Genomic DNA, 15,171 nt, shown 5'->3' on the forward strand with positions numbered 1-15,171 from the left:
ATATGTTATTGGTTCTCAAGTTAATTTCCAGGGGGAGGAGGGGATAAAACCTATATCAGACTGGGGAATTGTTTTTATATTACATTGCCCATAACAGTGATATAATTTGCCTTGAAATAGAGTTTATCGAGTGTTTGTGAGAGTGTATGTCGTTGCAAATGAGTTCTGATTGGATACACACACACAACAAAATCCTCTTTTTTCATTTTGGCACTTTTTCGGATGTTGTGAGTCAAAGGTCCACCAACCTGTTTTTAATCGTGGGTCACAACTGGAAAAGTTGCCACTGCTATGTGTGATAGGGAATTATTCCAGTGTGTCCATATCTTGCCCAGCCCTCCCACGAAAGCCAGCAGTAAGCCTTCATTAATACAAATATTCAAATTATTTTTCCTCTGTGATGTCCAAATGCTGATGTCCATTTAAAGGTGCAATTTCTAATAAATGGTCAGAAATTTGGTTTTAAATGTTCAAAAATGAACTTACATCATCAACAGAATGTCAAGAAATAACAGTGTTGACATTATGTCAAGGACATCTATGTAATGTGTTGCAGAGATGTTTACTGAAGTTAGCATGCTAACCAGCTAGCCCTGTCCGAGTTTACTTTAACAAACTCACAAAAAGAAAGGATATCACTGCTGTACATCACCTCTGTGCTGGATTCTATCTTAAAACTGACATGTACACAGCAGAGTGCATCCTGTATCCTGAAGCTACTCCAGCTTCACCTGTCCGTCCTGAGCTTTTCTAAGAAATGCTGTAAAAGTCAAAGTTCATGCCTCATCCCTCCTTCGCCCTGGACAGGAAAGCCATACAACCAGAGGGCATCGCTAACAACAGAGAGGAAATCTTCCCACTCATGATTCCTGCTAGCCATGTTCACCGACATGGCAACAAACCACCACCTCAAAGTTAACACTGCCAGGAATAGAGCCAGGGTCTCAGCAGTGGTTTGCAAGTGTTTTGCCCCAGCACCTTCAATCATGGCCAAAACTACAGTGTGCAGTTTCTTCAAAAAGTTCTCAGAGAGTTTGAAAAATAAAACTCATGCTTTAGGCTACAATGGCATAGGGTCTACGTCAATGTCCACACAGGCTTGTGAAGTGCTTTCACAAACCCACTGAGCCGACATCTGTTAGGAAATCTGTCTGTGCACAGTTGCACACAAACAACTGCAGCAGCATATGTGTACGTTCACTCTCCAGGGAACATCAGTGCAGGCATCAGGCACAAACGAGGCCTGCTTTTCTCTTTCTCCAACAGGGTGAGGAGAACAGCTGACTGGCCCTGGAAAGAACTGTTGATATTCTCAGGAGAAAAGAAATCCCTCCTCGCCAATAGAAAGTAGCTACAAGATACAGGGATAGTGCGGTAAACTCTTGCGCTTTTATGATGTTGATGTTACAAGTAGTATTTTCAGTGATTTAAAGGACAAGTTCACCCAAAAATGTAAATTCAGTCATTATCTACTCACCCTCATGCCGATGGAAGGTCGGGGGATGTTTTGTAGTCCACAAAACACTTCGTCACAGCAAAAGAGCGTTGCAGCGTTCATCTAAACAACTGAAGTAGATGGAGACTTCTTTCAAAATGTAAAAAAGCAACCATTGAAAGAACATAAAATGGCTTCATACAGCTTGTCCAGCGTAATCCAAGTCACTGGAAGCCCAACACTACTTCCCCAAGTGACATGGTGTATACTAAAATATGGAGATATTTTGTCTGGAGGTGACACCATCGCCGTCTAATTAAGATCAGATTCTTGATCTCTGTGTCTTTGCTAGGCCTACATTAAAAATGTACCCAACGGAGAAGAATCAATTGTACACTGTAACTCATAGGGATATGAGTTATAGGTTCCGACTATGCCATATGTAAAACAAAGTAAAAGAGTCATCTCTTCTCTTTTTTGTTTTATACTTATACAACTACAATTATTGTTGTTTATAAAACTCAGCTGAACTGAGCCTGTAACACGCAAAAATACCTGCTTGTAAATTTGATGGTAAATATTTTCCTTCATATCTAAGACTCATCCGATGGATGGGAAAGTGATTTCACAGGACGATAGGTGAGTTGGTATGAATGTCAACCATTTATTCTGAAATTTGAATTGCTATCCACTTAGTATAAATTAACCAAATGTTGTCTTATGTCCCTTTGTCCCTTATTTGTCTTGATGTCCTGTTTGCAGTAACAAAACAGTCATAATAATAAATAAATAAATGGGAACACACAATTGAAAGACTACCTGCAAGGTAGGGATCCCATAAAGTTGTTTCATAACTTTTTATTTGATTTTATGTAACAACAGATCAGTCATGGTGATGTTCAAGTCTATATTTTCACCTCCAGTCAGTGGCATCATCAAGCAACATAAAGTTCACCTCCTCCACAGGCCCATTTGCCATTTTTAAAAAATTAATTTAAATCAACCTGCCTTTCTTGTTTTTAAGCTTTAATAATCGTTTAACGTGGTTGGAGTTGATTATTTTTTCTACATTGTTCATAATTCAAATAAAAACTTTATTAGTACGTTTATAATTACAGGGTTGCCAGGTTGGTAGTCTTGTGGTGGGGGATAGGAGGGATGCTGCCTAACAAACCTGGCAACATTGACTATGCGCTGGATACAGCAGACAGTATGGCGGACAGCGAGAGTGATTTGGAAACAGACGGGCTTGAATTAGCTCTGGAAACATTGTGCAAAACACACTGCAGCGACGAGTCGTCTCCGAGGAGCAAAAGCTATTGCTCTGAGTTTTGTGAGGTACGTTAGACCCCATTTTCTACTCGGTATACTCGTGGGTGCCTGTTTATTGCTAAGGCTACTAGCTCCGCTAGCTAACATTAGCCTCCAGATTAGCTCTATTTATTTAGCTGTGTAGCTAAGACCATGGCATGCAGCCCGTCAGAAACATAACAGGAATGGTTAACGAAATGGAGGTGGATATATACTGTTTTCCTACGCAAGAATTTCATTTAATAACGTCCACTGTGTTTTCAGGATATCTGACTGACGTTTGATAATGCTTAGCTTTATAGCTAGACAGCCAAGCTAAGCTAACGGTATGTGGTTGCTGTGTTTCGCCAAACTAACGTTACCAGCTATTATTAGTACCATGAAAACACTGCATAGCCTGTTCTGAAAGGCCAGTAGTTGAGGTAAATTACCAGGTTAGGTAAATACGTAAAGATTTAACTGTAGCCACTGATGGGGAAACTTAAATTTTAGCAATCATAATTAATAGTAACGTTAGTTTAAACACTGCAAGGTGAACTTACTTGAACTCATTGTATGTGATGCTTTTTGGAGTCATGCTTTAGTGTTAATACAGTCTTATAATATTTATTGATAACCCTAATCGTTTCTGAAAGGTCTCTGTTGGGGGTGTTAGACATAAACATTGGTAGATCATGTATATCACATCATAGTGTATTTAAAAAGCTCTTCATTTCAGGCACATGATGTTAACGTGATTAAATGCAATTTAAGTCCCATCCTTGTTTACTGCAGATATGGTCTCCTCTTAAAACCCCTACTCCTCTGTAATTACAAGTAACATCTGCGACATGCTCAAGCACACAAATGATGTGTGAAATTGCTGAATTCCTGTAATTGGGAGATTAAACAAAGGATTGTGTTGAGCCTATTTATTTTCAAGTAACAGAATAGTGATTGGTTCTAAGATTATGTAAGATTAACTACTATTGTGATGAAATTGCCAAACCCTGATATGTATTTTGGTGTGCTACATGTTTGTGTCCTTCCCTCACAGCTGGTTGAGGAGTACACGGGGCACTGGCAAGTCCCTCTCCCTCAGCTGAAGGTGCTGTGGACTGCACTTTGCAGCTTCACCAAAGCCACTGCTGCTTTCCCTGATGACTGTCAGCATGTCCACTATGTTCTCAGCAGTCTGGCCTTGTAAGTAGTTTGTTCCTTCGAAATTGAATTGTTTTTGTTTGTTGTTGATGAACAGGCATACTATATTTGGCACTCTTGCCGCTCTTATTTTGGTACCTGTTAGCAGAAAGCATGATGTGTCAACTAACTTTAGCATAAAACATTTAGCTGCCAGTGTTGGTGTTTCTGATGTTGACCAGCACTTGTTAGCATTTTGACTACAAAAGTAAGTGCATTTAATAACTCGTTGGCTAAAATCCCTTATTGGCTGTAACATAGCATAGATTTTTCGTTGTAACTCTACCCCTTGTCAGACAGAGATTTTACAATAATGCTGCAACAAAGGCTTGCCTCTACACTCCCTTTTAAAAATCAACCAAATAGTGCTGGCATAAAGCCACTCCAGTGTGTCATTTCATACAGCATGCTGGTGTTGCAAAACCAAAAGAGGCATTAGGTTTACAGATGGAAACTGGATGGAAACAAACCAAACAAAAACACACAGATCTCAGTGTTATGATGTGTACCGTCGCTAAATGACACGCTGGAGCAGCTTTATGCTTGCGCTGCTTGGTTCAGTGCGAAAATAACAAGTTGGTGTAGAGGCGAGCCTTCGTCACTGCGTTATTGCAGAATCTTTCTCTGAAAGGGGCTGTATAGACGGTGAGCTGGAATATCAGCAATATTCAATATAAAAGGCAGTGTGAATGTGGCTTATAACACTGCAGTACTTTCAGTGTTTAAGAGCATAAGTCATCAGCATTTGCATTGAGAGATGCTGTTTGTCTATGATTCAATGGGCATATTAACCTGAAAGTGTGAGTTTTATTGGAGAATTATTACACTTCACCTCGAATATATGTAACAAAACACCAAACCACATATGGCACTGACCATGACAGCTTCTTGTTAAGGGAAATATGGGAGCCAAATATTTTGATTAATATGTCGTTGTAGTTTCTGCGAGATGTTTTTCGGCAAACTAATGTTCTTCTCATTGTCTTGCAGGAGCTTCTTTGAGCTGATGCTGTTTTTTAGCAAAGAAGAATTTGTGGAAAAGCCTTTAAAAGACATCCTCGATTCCTTTCAGGTGACAACAACTGACACACTGCCTCAATCCTTAGTTCTCCTAATGACACAACACACATTCATAAGTCACCACCTAGCTGAAACAACTACAACACAGCCAGTCTCACCCCATTTTTCCTACTGCTTCTCTCTTTGTTGTAATTTCGATTGTTTTAGTTGGTAGCCATGAACCAATTTAACTTAAAAGCCATTGATGTGATTGGTTATCTCATGACAAATTTCTGTAAATTCTTTACAGGAGTGTCACTCTCAGCTCCTGCGACACAGGAACATCTACCTTCAGCATGTGAAGCAGATCATCAAAGCAGGAGGACCGTGGGAGAATCCAGTGCTACAAGGAATCCTGAAGGAGGCAGACTTGCCACCAAAACAGGGTAGGCTCATGGCCATCTTTAACAGCTGGTATGGCATACACACAGAGAACATTGCTTTGAAGGAGTGTGACTGGTTGTGTTCTGGTCTCTCCTTTCTGTCAGTCATACACTGATCACTGTCGCACTGTCAAGCGGAGCTGAGCTGCTGCTGCTACTTTCCAGGGATTTTTCTTCTCTTTTTTTTTTGTGACCTTTGTCTAAAAACCTTTCAGTGATCACTGAAGCTGTGTTACCCAAATTTGGCTTGCAGACTCACTAGTCTGAAATGTACTGAAATGTCTTCATGTCTGAAATGTACTGAAATATTTTTGGTTCCTAAAAAAATTGATGAGCACTGGCCAATTGGATTTTGGGTGTGTCTTTTACAGTACAGTTTGGTAGGACTGTAACGACTATCATTTTGTTTACCTTCAAAGCTTCTATTGAGGTATTTGATGTCCTCTTAACAGCTCTGGTCATATCTTAGTAGTATAACCCAAAAAAAAGTGTGTTACGTAAATGTAATTCATGGTGCTGTTAGACCTATGCTAGATTGCCCCGGTTGTGGAGTAAGTGATTCTGGATAACGGTAGTTGATTGTTGAGTCTCACGACATCAAATACTGACACTTTGGTTTGGTTGCTTAGTTCGAGCCAGCATTGTTTTTTGATGAGGTGAGAATGAGACTCAACAATCAAATATCTTTCTCTCGAATTGCTGATTCCACCTCTAATATGGGTCCCCTCATTGTGTGAAGAGCAAGTTTATCAACTGCAGTAGAAATGTTGTTTTGTATAATACCAATAACAATAGTGTAGCCTAACTGCAACAGCATGAATAGACATGCAAAAAAATCTAAAAGGCTGCGCATGTGTATGTCAATTTAGACTTTGAATGTCAAAGTTATGAAGTACAGCCGTAGTATTTGGCAAAATCTACAGTAAAATCTCTCAAATGCTGAGCTGAAAACTCAAACAAGTAGCAGATTGTATGCTGTTTTTTAAAAATGTTTGATAAAGAATTTAAATGGCCCCAACATCACAGTTACTCTAGTTAACGTAACCCTAGCCCTGTATCTTACACAATAACACATTTAATTCCCTTCTTTGCAGTTGAGGACTACTTAAGCTCAGAGTTGCCCATATTCTTTGAGCTGCGGGTTCGCTACCTGCAGGCCTGTGAACGAATACAAGAGGCCAAAGCCCTGGCTAAAAGCTGCCTGGAGAATGGGGAGGCTGGAAAGCATCTGTACTTTCATCAGGCTTACCTGACCTGCCTCTACAAGGCCTCACTGCATGAAAACCTTCACAAGCAGGTAAGAGAGGCAAAACAGAGATTAATAAGGATTTTAAAGATGGTATCTCTTGTTGATTGTAATGCATTTTGGGATTTTTTCGGTTTACACTGCATTTGGTGATTTTTTTGATTTTTTATGAATATCTTTGCGTCTACTTATTTTCTTCCTCAGATGGCAGAAATAGATGGCCGTGATGCAGTGGAGATTATCTGCAACACAGAGAGCGTTGAAAAAGATGAGCTTCTGCTGTCGCTGTGTAAAGCTTTCCTCACTCAGCAGCTACACAACGGAGACATGTACTACATCTGGTAAGAATGACCTTCAGATATGGTTGTTACACTAATACTACACTGGACTATCCCTCTCAGCGTTCATAGTTGATGTTACTTTAAGATTCTGTAAATAACCAAGTGTTCGCTCAATATGTGTAGGATGTATCTTGTAGTCAGGATACATAGATTGATTTTTCTTTTTTTTTGGTTCAGTATCCTGTGTGTTTACTTTAGGAGTTTAGGAGTTGTTGCTTAATTAACATACCATATAATTGAGCTAGATGTCTTTGATTTGGCATCTGCTGCCTCCTGCAGGGACCTGGTGTTCATCTGGAGCAGGCTGCATCTTCGGGCCCATCCCTCCAGACAAGGCTTCTTGGCTGAATGCTTGCAGTTGGCTTCCTCCTCTACAAACGTCAGAGCCATTTTCCCCTTCATCAAACTGGTCACCACAGAGGTGCGGATGACAACACAAGCATAATCTTTTCCATGTCGCGTTCCACAGGACAAAAGATAATTAACTCAGTAGTCTGCACATTGTTTGTAGCTAAAACGTGTGAACAAACTGACAACACTGCAATCTGACATGGATTTTACCCACACCTCATGCATACATTTTTTAGATCAAAATATCCTTCACTCTTGTGGATGCACATGGTTGCAGTTTGATGTCAGACTATTTTCTTTCTAAATGTTGCTAAATATATATTTACCTTATGTTAAATGCACTAAAAGGAACTTTTAATTGGTTATCTCAATTTAATGTTGATGCCTCTATATGACCTGCATAAGCAAACAAGACCATCAGTGAGAAAATTGGCGTTTTCTACAGTATGTAATAATGTTAGTTATTTATGTCTAACTCGCTTGGATTTCGACATATCTGGGTTGGTTTAGTAATAAAATTAAAACTACTTTTCAAAGCAGAGTGCTGAGAAGGAATTGAGGAGTCTCAGTCTGAGGAAAGAAGCTGCTCTGTTGTTGTAGAAGATATTTTATTCACAGAGGCATACAGAATCTTAGCCCTATTCATTTGATTCTCTTATCTACCATTTTGCCTGGTCTTAATCACTAGTGTGCTTGTTTCCGACAGCTGGGGGTTGAAGGAGTCCATGTCTGTGTGGAGCTTTGTGCCAGGGCCCTGCAGCTGTGCGACATGCAGGCTGACAGTGGGGCCCGGTCCCTGGTTTGCAAGACCATCGCCTTCCTGCTTCCTCACGACCTGGAGATCTGTCGAGCGTGTGCCCTGCTGGTCTTCTGTCAGGAACGCAGCCTGGAAGCTTACCGAACTGTCTGCTCGCTTTACATGCATCCTGACCAGGAGCCGCATCCCCACAACAGCCCTGTCCGGACCAATGTTCGCTTCCATATTTTGCAGGTTGGAAGGGGTGAAGAGGGGAATATAATTGATGCTTTAATGATAGATTAAAATTATGAACATTTTTTGTACATCTTTGTTTTCCAGATGCTCAAAGAGCGACTGTGTTTTGACCCTGAGTTTTGGAACCTTCTGACCCTCAGGACCCATTGCTTGGAGTTGATAAGTGACCAGGTCATGAAGGCTGCTGTTCTCAGTGAGATGAGGGAGGAAGAGGAGAAGGAATACAGTAAAGAGCTGTTCATAGATGATTGTGTAAATGACTCATGCACACAAGGTTGCAATTCCTGCAAGAACACTGAAGTTACATTTGAGAAGCAAGACCTTCCTCAAGGGAAGCCTATGGATGGAGCGACAGAAAAGTGTGTTGCCCCTTCAAATAATGCTCTTCTGAGGAGGAGAAAATGGAGGAGACGGTTAGGAAGGAGAAAAAAATCGAAGTCTGATGATGAGGTGGACGTTGGTGATGATCCAGAGATCATATTCAATGTCAAATCCACCTCTTTGGGCAATAAGCCTGTGTATTCACTAAGACGCAATCACACCAAGGTGGAAAATCCTGCTCCTGTAAAGCCCCCTCTAACCCGAAAGAGAGAATACCTGTCTAGATGTGTGAAGAGCCAAATTCTGAAAAGAAAAGGTCAGAAGAAAAGATGGTTGCAGGGTATTCCGAGGCTGGAGCTGGTGCCCACACACAAAGAGAAGAAGGTCAAAGTTAAAGGGACAAAACAGGGACGGAAGGCTTCACTGAAACTGGATATCTCCTATCCTGACAATGAAATACCTCTTCCAGTGGAGGACTTTGGTCTTGAGGAGATAACTGACGCAGAGGACAGAAAGCAGGATATGCCTCACCTGGAGAATGAACTTAAACAAGAGAGGAAACAGATGGAGAACCAAATTGAGCAGATGATAACTGACACGGAGGACAAAAGGGCAGATATGCCTCATCTGGAAAATGAACTTAAACAGGAGAGAGAACAGATTGAGAACCAACTTGAACAGATGATAACTGACATGGAGGACAAAAAGCCAGATATGCCTCACCTAGAGAATGAACTTCAACAGGAAAATGGACTTGAGGAACATACTGACATGGTCTGTAGTAGCAGTGATGGTGCACAAACCCAAGAGGATTCTCAAATACAGATTGGTTCCAAGCTTTGTGAAGGTCCTCTTATTGAGCCTCCAGCTACTGTTCCCGCTGTTGAAGCTGATCCTGAACTTGATGGTCCACGTTTAGAGCTATTCGATTGTCCAGTAGAATTGTTTCACAGTTACTCTCTCAAATACAAAATGCCTGACGGCGAGAAACGGCAACTTCCTGAATCCTCAGTATCTGATGAGCTTAATGAAAACACAGAACAGGAGCCCCAATCCACAGTGGAAACGGACGTGTCAATAACAACGGTCAGTTGTTTGTATTTAATAATCCCTCCAAGAATTTCAAACATTTGGCAAATGTATTCTAAACCAGTTTATTTTTTTCTTTTCTTAAAGCATTTTGCTAAAGTATACTGGGAAGTGTTCACACAAACAGTGCACACAGTTATTGTATATGAAAAATAATCCATTCCTTATGAACTCTTAGGACTGATTTGAATGTTTTGCTGTCTTTTCTCCAGGTGCTTGTCAAAAAAACATGGAGGGACAGAGCACTCCGTACTCAACAATATGCTCACCTGATGCACCACTGCAAAGTATGCCGCAAAGACTATAAAGGCCTGAATGTTATGAGGCATGCTCTTTCACACCTGAGGGGAAGGAAACTAAGATGTATACTCTGCGGGAAACGCTTTAAACACCTTCATTTTGCCAAAAAGCACATTCTAGACCACATTGATGAAATGGCCAAGCAGAAACCCCCTGATAAGGAGCCATGCATTGTGGATGTGCCAGCTGCTAATGGAATAGTAGATAAAGTGGAAAATCCGAACCAGCCTCAGGAGGCAAATCAGACTTCCATTTCAAATGAGGAAACTCTGAATAAAAAACCCGGAGGCAGACCGAAAATGTCAAGCCTCAAGAGGGAAGATCGAATCATCAGGAACCTCCGCACCTTAATCAAAAAGACATCTGTGCTTCACAACAAGTGCAAGAACCCCGATGCAAATATATTCAAGGAGGTAGGCTTCAAAGATGAGCAGGTAGTCATTAAAGATGGACTGGTGATAGTCAGAGATCCTTCTGTGGTGGAGAAAGATGGAGAAGGAGACGGGAAGGAGAGGCCTGCAGGAGAGAATGGCTATGGTGTGGACATCACCTATCACTTGTGCCCCTCAGAGTCCTGTGATAGAGTATTCTTGAGGATCAGCAGCACACTAACAAAGCATGCCATCAAATGCCACGTTAGTGACGATAAGGTGCTGGAAAAGACTTTTGTTTGGGCGAAACAAAAGTGCACTCTGTGCCTCAGGTAAGACATACAGTATATCAGTCTTCACACATTTCCTTACGGAGAGTTTAATGTGATCTTTACCTTCATCTGATCTATTATTTAAGTCTTTGAGTATGCACTGGTACAATTGGGAACTGGATGGCTTGTACATTACAATATCTGTTGTATGTCCGGCTGGTCATAATAGTCGTTTTTCCACTACATGGCTCAACTCAACTTGCTTTTTTCTTTCCTTTTCCATTACACATCATACTCAGATCACATGCAGATTAAAAGGTGATGAGCACAGTTTGTTTCAACTGAAACCTTGGGATATTGCAGCATCAACTATATTGCCATTAGGTTTTGTGTCTTGCCTCGGACAGACTCTCTCTCATAGCCCTTGCTCTGTGGCCACACTGGAGACTGGCATTACTCTTGCCGCTTAAGCAAGCGTTTTCAATTTGATCCTGCAAGCAATTGCTTCACTGGGAGCATACGCTGCTTCTGCACCAGGCTGCACCCATCTAAGACCAATAGTGGTCAAAGACATGCTCCTAGGCCTCTAGTCCGAACCTATTCAACACACTGTAAGCATCAGGATAGCAAAGGATATTACAGGTTGTCTACATGTCATTGTTGACAGTGTTTTGTGTCAATTACTTACATCACAGTAGATCACCCTCAGAGTTCGAATCTGTCAAAATGTGGGACAGCAAAAAAAATAAATAAATAAAATTGTCGGTTAATAGGACCCCTGGTACAGTTTAGCATACAGTTTGTCAGTGAATAAAGGCTGCAGCTTCTCAAGACCAAAGTAACCCCCAGATTTCACTGGGCATGTCTGCATTGCGTTCCAGCCACAACACAACAGCTAGAGATTGCGGCAGTTCTAGTTCTAATGCTCTTGGTTCCACCTGCCAGCCGTGTCAAGCTTCACAGAGCAGCTCTATCCAGGCAGGAAGTCAGACACCAGAATGGCATAGAGAATTCAAAACAAAATCTGAACAATATCAGGCAGACGCTCCTGTTGATGTATAAAGCCACGTGGACGGCAGAACAAAGCAGTGCTGCAGACGGCAGGTCAAAGAAACGTGCCTGGTGGAATCAAGGCATAAAGCTACAGTGTGTTGTTTCCAAACTACTGGGAAAGTTAAGAGGGCACAGCGGCCCCATGGCAGTCAGCAAAGAATCTAGCCTCAGGGGATACCGTCTGTCGATACAGTTGAGTCGTAGCCTGCAGTACAAAGGTGTGCTATTGCTACAGATTCCCAGTTTTACATCTAATGCCTAATTCAGGAACTGAATCAATGGACAACAAACAAAATGTGGTCAAATTTCATCAAGTTATTATTTTTTATTTAGTCCTGATTCTTCTTTTCTCCAACAGGCAGTTGCAGTTTCTCCAGCATTATAAGGATCACATGAAGCGGCACGATACTCCTCTCCAGTACTTCTGCTACCATTTGGAGTGTAACCAGCGCTTCGCAACACAACAGGAATTAAAGGACCATGTCAGTACCCACCAGCCCTTCAGACCTCAGTGTCCATTCACAGACTGTGAGAAGCTATTCTCGAACCTCCAAGGTCTCTATGATCATGAATGGAGACACTACGTCCCAGCGCCTCAAAGAGACGAGCTAGATCTGAGACAGTCCAGAGAGCAGAAGCAAAACACTGAAGCTCCGTGGAAGCAGAAAATTAAGGTTGAGGAGATATGGCTGCAGAGTAAAAAGGGGCAGAGGGAGGGTCTTGCCCATGATCATGTTGAGGCATCCAATCTTGAGGATTTCAATGAAATCAAAACTGAAGACCAGCCTTGTAAAATAAATGATCATGTTGATGGCTCTAATCTTGAGGATTTCAACAAAATTGAGCAGCCTTGTGTAAATGCTCCCGACAGAAGTCAAGACCTGTCTAAAAACGACAATTGCTCAGTCAGACATGAGCCCACAGACGTAAACAAATCCGCCATCAATGGATATGAGAATGAAACAAGAAACCAAGTGTCGGAAGGAAAGATTTCCACCTCCCGTACTGGTGATGCTGCAGCAAACCAAAGCAAGTGCCGTCGAAAAAAGGCCCCCATCGTGTATGACCCATTGAATGTCCGAGACCTTGAGGATTTGTCCACTTTGTCTGAGGGAGTCCAGCAGAAACTGGGAGAACCACACATCACTGAGCACAAAACCTTCCAACCTGAAGATCCCTCCTATGCGACTTTTGTTAAAGCCCCCTTCATCCGACCGCCACCCTCCACCTACATGGATGAATCTCTGCTCTCAATGCGGAAGAGGAGGTCCACAGAAGAGGCCCCTCAGAAGAAAAATGTTTACTGGGGCAGTATTAAAAAAGGACATGTGCAAGAAACAGAGCAGCAGAAGAAGGATGACCCCCCTGAGCAGAAGACCAGGGTTCGCTGTGACAAATGTCTTTCCTCCTTCAGCAGTGCAGAAGAATTACAGAAACACAGAGCCCTTAACACCTGCTCCTCACTCTTTGGCTTTGATTCTGACGATGAAAGTGAGTAAGCTTTTTCCACTGATTTATAAAATGTATCAATATTTTTAACCCAGTCGAACCACAGGATAATCAATATGTATTTTTTTATTTTTTTAGGTTAGTTGCAAGTGAAGAGGATCTGTAACTGGAGAGACTCAGAGTACTCTGCCATCTGGCTCAGGGCAACGCTTCAAGATAAAGAAACACTGGAACCCTTCATAACACTCAGAAACAGTACCTATTTAATTTTGGATACCAGTTTGTCCAAATGGTTGATAGAACCATTTTTAAAGCAATAATTTCAACAGCTAAAACTAGTTTTGAAAACATTGTTTTCCCTCAAAACACTATCAGTGTGCACTTTGTCAAGCAGGTAAAACAAAAACAAATCTGTGATAAATCCATATATTCTTTTTATCTGTGATAAATGGATATTTATTTACCTTTTGATACAACATTGGTTGATAAAAACAAAACTTGTTTTGTCAAGAAATCTAAAAGTAATGCCAAAAAAATGTGTGGGAATGAGTAATAAAATATGGCTCAAAACAACCTCCCTGGATTAAAAAGATACATAGTAGTTAGTTAGACTTAGACGGACTTTATTGTCATTCAGTGAGCAACAAGTTAACACAGAACACAATTTCGTTTCAGAGGCTCAGTGTAGAATTAAAATATGAAAAATCAAAAAAATACCACAATAAGAATAATAAATATCAAAAACAGAAACATACTGAAAAGTGCAAATTATTGAAAGTGACATTGTTGAGTTAGGTAGTGCAACATTTTGAGGAAACAATGTATCCAGAATAAACAACAATTGTCATTTAGAGTTCAGCAGTCTGATGACATGGGGGGGAAAAAGCTGTTACAGAGCCTTGTGGTCCTGCACCGAATACTGCAGAACCTCTTTCCAGAGGCCAGCACGGAAAAACAGTTGTGTACAAATACTCTGTTACATTCAGCTTAAAAGTAACTAATCACACTATATACATTAAGTATATAAGTAATCACAGTATTTCTACTTAAGAATACCTAAGAATGTCAACCTTACCTGGACTCACAATATTGTGGTACAGGGCTAAACACAGTGCATTAGCCTTTGTAAAACGTATTTTTTTAAATTAGGAAGCAACTATACTTAAATAATGTTGAGGTGTTTACCAGTGCTGAATAAAAAAAATGTGACTGTCCTATCCTATTATGTCCTTAAACTGAATTTCACATGCAGTAAACTTTGATCGGTGTTTGGAATATTATGAAAAAGAGCTCATGTTAACGGGATGGAAAGATGAGCTCAATGCGTGTCGCCCTCTCTGGTAAATTCTTGTAGTCTTCCAAATGAATCGTACACAACTGAGCTTTTGGTCTTAGTGGAGATGATGTATGAAAACTTTAACTAAACAGGACAAGTGGATATGTGGAAGTTGCCTCCACTTCCCACATCTCCATTCTCTTAATTTATATGTTTTCAGCATAATTTGTGTGAGCTGTTTTCGTAGGTAAGCAGGATTGGGTTTAGCTTTCTAAACTAGTCTTCTGGTCGTGGTATGACAAGAGAAATCACTCACTAAAGCCGTGACCAAAATATCTAAAACATGTGAATCCGCCTTCATACTGTCACACTATTATTCTGTACAGTGTACGAATTATTCACAACTTTCTTAGTGCCAAGACTGATCACAGTGTTAGACTGTAGGTAAAGATAAACATTCAAATCAGTAATACAGTACCAGTTTGGTTTGAATCTACAGTTTTTTATGTTTAACTCCATGGCCATGTATTTCATTACATAGAATATCTGACATTGGTTGTTTGTTATGTAAATACTTTTGAGATGGTTGCGATGTTTCATAACTTTTTAACGTAATGTTTTTATGGGACTGTGCACTTAAATCTGCTTATTTATATGTAAAAATGTTAATAGGCTGGATTTGTAACGGTAATGATTCCCCGTTTATTTTTTCATAAAAAAAAAGTGATGAAGTTTGTTGGA

General features: G+C 40.7%; 1 protein-coding gene across 2 annotated transcripts; it reads left to right on the forward strand.

Annotated features, from left to right (window-relative positions):
* Nucleotides 1-2,593: 2,593 nt before the first annotated feature.
* On the forward strand, nt 2,594-14,738 carry LOC311262233 (uncharacterized protein; the record flags this gene model as incomplete). 2 transcript variants are annotated; one of them, XM_084361492.1, is made up of 12 exons in its annotated part: nt 2,594-2,773; nt 3,783-3,928; nt 4,916-4,997; nt 5,235-5,370; nt 6,462-6,664; nt 6,818-6,954; nt 7,234-7,375; nt 8,012-8,296; nt 8,384-9,706; nt 9,922-10,712; nt 12,064-13,196; nt 13,293-14,738. In XM_084361492.1, 12 exons carry the CDS (start codon nt 2,594-2,596, stop codon nt 13,295-13,297), a joined length of 4,563 nt encoding a protein of 1,520 aa, XP_084217618.1. In that variant the 3' UTR covers nt 13,298-14,738. The 2 variants fall into 2 exon arrangements, with proteins under 2 accessions (XP_084217618.1, XP_084217619.1); XM_084361493.1 differs by lacking the exons at nt 2,594-2,773; nt 3,783-3,928; nt 4,916-4,997; nt 5,235-5,370 and having other exon boundaries at nt 6,534-6,664; nt 8,440-9,706.
* Nucleotides 14,739-15,171: the final 433 nt, after the last annotated feature.

Source organism: Pagrus pagrus, assembly GCF_965226575.1.
Source record: "Pagrus pagrus genome assembly, chromosome: 9".
In the NCBI taxonomy this organism is placed as follows: Eukaryota; Metazoa; Chordata; class Actinopteri; order Spariformes; family Sparidae; genus Pagrus; species Pagrus pagrus.